The following is a 4730-nucleotide window of genomic DNA, read 5'->3' on the forward strand; positions in this document are numbered from 1 at the left end:
CCCTCCCCACCGGAAATGAAATCTTAATCTTGGGCCGGATGAAACCGGCCGCATCAAGACGTCGCAAAATCAAACGTTCTGTAACTGTACATGATATAAACACCGAAAACATTCTCATGTTAAGTTTAAATAGGGAGAGTACGAATAAACAGCCCAGAATCGCGTTTTATAAAGAGAATGTGCACAGTGGGACTGCGACAAACTTTTCAAGAGTTTATAAAATGTCAGGTGTAATAACAATATGTTCTTCCCAGATAGCAAAATGGCGTTGGCCCTCCTCATGGCAAATAAGCACTTTTCATAACAGCCCTGCCAGTGTTGACAAGGTGGATTTAAAAGGGGCTGAACGTTTGCTGGCCCAACAAAACGGTTGACATTTGACCCATCAGTTACCTGGGTATTTTTCTTTTTAATCTAAGAATTTTGATCAACAATTTTAAATGTAGGCTATCAATACTAGGAAGGCATAATGTAAGTTTTCCTGTGTGGACAATGCAGTTCTTTACAAAAGCCTTCCCTACTGAAAACAAATCCGCCTTTAGTCTGAGAAAACATAGGCCGAGCTGGTCAAGTTGATAGACCATCTTTGCCAGCTGGTAAAAGTTGGTAGTTTCTCAATAACTGCTACCAATTCTAGCATTTATCGATCCATTTAAAGAAATAACTTGCAAGCTGGCACATGGTATACACGTTTGACCTCGTCTGACTACGTTTTTGTAGCTGGAGCTGATCAGACCATGCTAGATTTTCATCAAGGTTGGTCATTACTGTAATCGACACATTTGCTGTATTAAATCTTCATATTCTCATTTCTGAAATGATTACTACACCTGTTGGATACAAGCCCCTACCAGAGATATGCTGATCCAGTACATTAGTGGACTGATGAGGCATCATTACATAACAGGTAGTTGCACCCATATTTCACCATCCTCATGCGTGAACATGTCACAATGTAGATGTTCTCCTTTTACTCAGTTTCCTCTGATATCACCCTTGAAAAATGTAAACATTCACAAAAATGTACACATGACGATATCTATTTGAAATTTATATATATTAAAAAAAAGTATAATGAGGAATCAAATACATTCATTTATTTTTTTTAAGCATGTGTGAAATCAATTAGGTTACATAGAGAAACAGGAAGTAACCTGGGTGCTTCAAAAAGACCTCACACACTCAGACAAAGAGTGATTTTGAAAAATGCAGATCTGGGGTTTCTACACATCACATAAAAGGAACACTTCCGGTAAACAAGGTTTATCAGTCAATCTGCTTGAGATACCTAAGTACTGTGTCCCTGTTTGTATGATGACACATATGTATTATATACTTACTGTTAACTAAATACTGGAAATTAGACTTGTATACTATATGCACCTCTACATACATTCACTGGTCATTTTATGCAGCACAGCTTTATATTTGTGTACACTGAATATAGCCTCTCTATAGCATCTCTCGAGATCTACCATTTGTTAGTCCCCCTGTACACCAAGCAACAGTGGCCACTGACCACCATAATACTAATGCTGGCCAGATGTTACTTGCAAAGGGTAGACACTGACAGGAAGTGACATTTTAGTGTGTGGTACTGCTAAATAGGGAAGCAGGCACTAGCATAATTTAGTAGTAAATAATAAACCGGACATTGAGTGTGGATGTAGATACCACCAACCACCAAGTCACATGACCAGAAGAGCAACAATTGTGTCTGGTATCCTGGATCATCTTAAACTCTCAACAGTGGTGCTACAAGCATGTGTGAACAGTATGCAATAGTGAAAGTTACATCAGTATACAACACGCCCTTTTAGCAGAAATAAAACTGTCTAGTAAAACCATCATAAAATCACTAAAAGAGCAATAAAAGAGTAGGGTTGGAGAGTCCCTTTTTTGTTTTTAAACAGTCACATGACTCCTGATTCAGCTGGTTTGCTCAGTTGACTTGCTGTCCTTTGATGACAGATGGTGTTTTCTGAGAGCTTGTATGTGGTAGGCCCAGGCTCTGTCCACACCGTCCCCTTCGATCCTGCATGGCGTCCAATCAGGGAAGGGAAAGCGTCCAGCAACAATCATGGCATCTTCAGGGAGCTCGGCTAGTAACTTCTTTTGCAAAAGTGTGAGCTAAAGGAAGGTGATGCTTTCAGTAAAATACTTTATGCAAATATTTTTGTTTATAACCATGTATGTCCATGTGCGTGTATCAGTGTCTATGAAAATCACTAAGGCACTTACCACACTTGGCGCCAAGAACACTGTGATGTTCTCATAGCCCGAAAGATTGACCTGTAAACACAACGTAAATAAAATATGATTTCTAAAATTTGCTCTACAGCCGAAAGAGAAATGAGACTCTTTTGTGCCGTGTACAGTCAAACACCCCACCTTCCACAGGTCTTCCCTACGGTAAGAGACCTTCCCATAATGGCCAGTTTTCCAAGCATGAAATCTAGCCAGCCGGAGGAGCCACGGGTTCAACTCATAGCCTACAGCAGGAGAGAAACCCAGTTGGCTCGCTTCTAAGACCTACAGACACACAGGAATAATAATAAAACGGTAGTTAATGTGAAATTCTATACATAATGCATGTGCACAGCACATATGGAAACACCATGAAGCATATGTTTAGCAGTAGTAAGTGAAAGGTTAATGTTTTGGCCTACTGATCAGAAGGTTGTGAATGCTGTCTCTCCTGTCCCTTGCTATAAGAACACACGAACCCTACTGCGGTTAGAGCAATACGGACAGCTTATTACAAGAGATCTGCTTTGAGGGCTGGATGGCAAATAATAATGTTATTGTTTGAACTTTCACCACATTACTTCCTGTTTCAAGTTAAGTAATTTTGTGGTCTGCAGTTAAAACAGAACATCTTCTCAATACACAGAATGAAGAAATCATTTTAAACACAAATGACTTCAACTCGAAAACAATGAATCATTTTTGCTTTTTAAGTAGAATCAACTGAAAGGCTTCACCTGTACCACTGAGCAAAAGGAAAGAAACCTACTGAAAAAATATTACTTGAATTGATTGAAAATGAATTAGAATAAAAAGGTTTTATTGTTCTTTTTTGCTATATCATCTCCTATTTTGCAAAACGTGTGCATCTTGCAGAATTGACGTGTATAATTGTACAGTTTGGTGGTTCATAAGGAATTTGCCTGTATGTAAGCAAACCTGCTGAGATTTATAATATTGCCATGCAATGGATATGGACGCTTCATTCCAGGCCTCTGTTTAGATTTTTCCAGCCAAGAAATGAGTCCTGTCACTAGAACACACTTGCTTCCTTTTTCATCATGGGCATATACACTTATAAACTTATATGCTGTATTAGTGGTGAAGTCGCAACTTGTAATTCCCTGCCTACAACTGGTAAACAACCCAGAAGACCACCCCACCCCCACCCCCTTTCAACTTTAAATTTCAACTTGTCAACTTGGGGTAGTCTTCTCCGATACCAGTGCCTTGCCCATTTACAGAGTTACGTCAAATCAACAGCACACTGTGAAGTCCACTTTCTCTACTTCTAAATGAGTTTATAGCAGTATGGACTTTAGATCAGTTAATATACAGACACAGTACTTGGTTAAATCTATAACACTGACCGTACTAATCACTGTTTTGAGAAGCTAATCATCAACATTTGAGTTATCACCAATGCGATTAAGCTGGATAGCTTATTGCTAAGATACTCGCTATTATCCGCTGTTGTTGCTGTACTGCATTTCAGTCGAAAATTATATATATATATATATATATATATATATATATATATATATACAGTGAGGGAAAAAAGTATTTGATCCCCTGCTGATTTTGTACGTTTGCCCACTGACAAAGAAATGATCAGTCTATAATTTTAATGGTAGTTGTATTTGAACAGTGAGAGACAGAATAACAACAAAAAAATCCAGAAAAACGCACGTCAAAAATGTTATAAATTGATTTGCATTTTAATGAGGGAAATAAGTATTTGACCCCTCTCAATCAGAAAGATTTCTGGCTCCCAGGTGTCTTTTATACAGGTAACGAGCTGAGATTAGGAGCACACTCTTAAAGGGAGTGCTCCTAATATCAGTTTGTTACCTGTATAAAAGACACCTGTCCACAGAAGCAATCAATCAATCAGATTCCAAACTCTCCACCATGGCCAAGGCCAAAGAGCTCTCCAAGGATGTCAGGGACAAGATTGTAGACCTACACAAGTCTGGAATGGGCTACAAGACCATTGCCAAGCAGCTTGGTGAGAAGGGGACAACAGTTGGTGTGATTATTCGCAAATGGAAGAAGCACAAAAGAACTGTCAATCTCCTTCGGCCTGGGGCTCCATGCAAGATCTCACCTCGTGGAGTTGCATTGATCATGAGAACAGTGAGGAATCAGCCCAGAACTACACGGGAGGATCTTGTCAATGATCTCAAGGCAGCTGGGACCATAGTCACCAAGAAAACAATTGGTAACACACTACGCCGTGAAGGACTGAAATCCTGCAGCGCGCTCAAGGTCCGCTGCTCAAGAAAGCACATATACATGCCCGTCTGAAGTTTGCCAATGAACATCTGAATGATTCAGAGGACAACTGGGTGAAAGTGTTGAGGTCAGATGAGACCAAAATGGAGCTCTTTGGCATCAACTCAACTCGCCGTGTTTGGAGGTGGAGGAATGCTGCCTATGACCCCTGGAACACCATCCCCACCGTCAAACATGGAGGTGGAAAC

At 39.9% G+C, this 4730-nt stretch overlaps 1 protein-coding gene across 1 annotated transcript in view; it reads right to left on the minus strand.

The window, feature by feature from the left end:
- Nucleotides 1-1082: 1082 nt before the first annotated feature.
- antkmt (adenine nucleotide translocase lysine methyltransferase) overlaps nt 1083-4730 on the minus strand; it is an 8797-nt gene continuing 5149 nt past the window's right edge. The window contains exons 4-6 of the mRNA XM_053674612.1: nt 2392-2532; nt 2242-2292; nt 1083-2130 (exon numbers count right to left, since the gene is read on the minus strand). Of these exons, the coding sequence (XP_053530587.1) occupies nt 1930-2130; nt 2242-2292; nt 2392-2532 (393 nt within the window). The 3' untranslated portion in view covers nt 1083-1929. The remainder of the gene's footprint in view (nt 2131-2241; nt 2293-2391; nt 2533-4730) is intronic.

Source organism: Ictalurus punctatus, chromosome 2 (assembly GCF_001660625.3).
Source record: "Ictalurus punctatus breed USDA103 chromosome 2, Coco_2.0, whole genome shotgun sequence".
Lineage (NCBI taxonomy): Eukaryota > Metazoa > Chordata > Actinopteri > Siluriformes > Ictaluridae > Ictalurus > Ictalurus punctatus.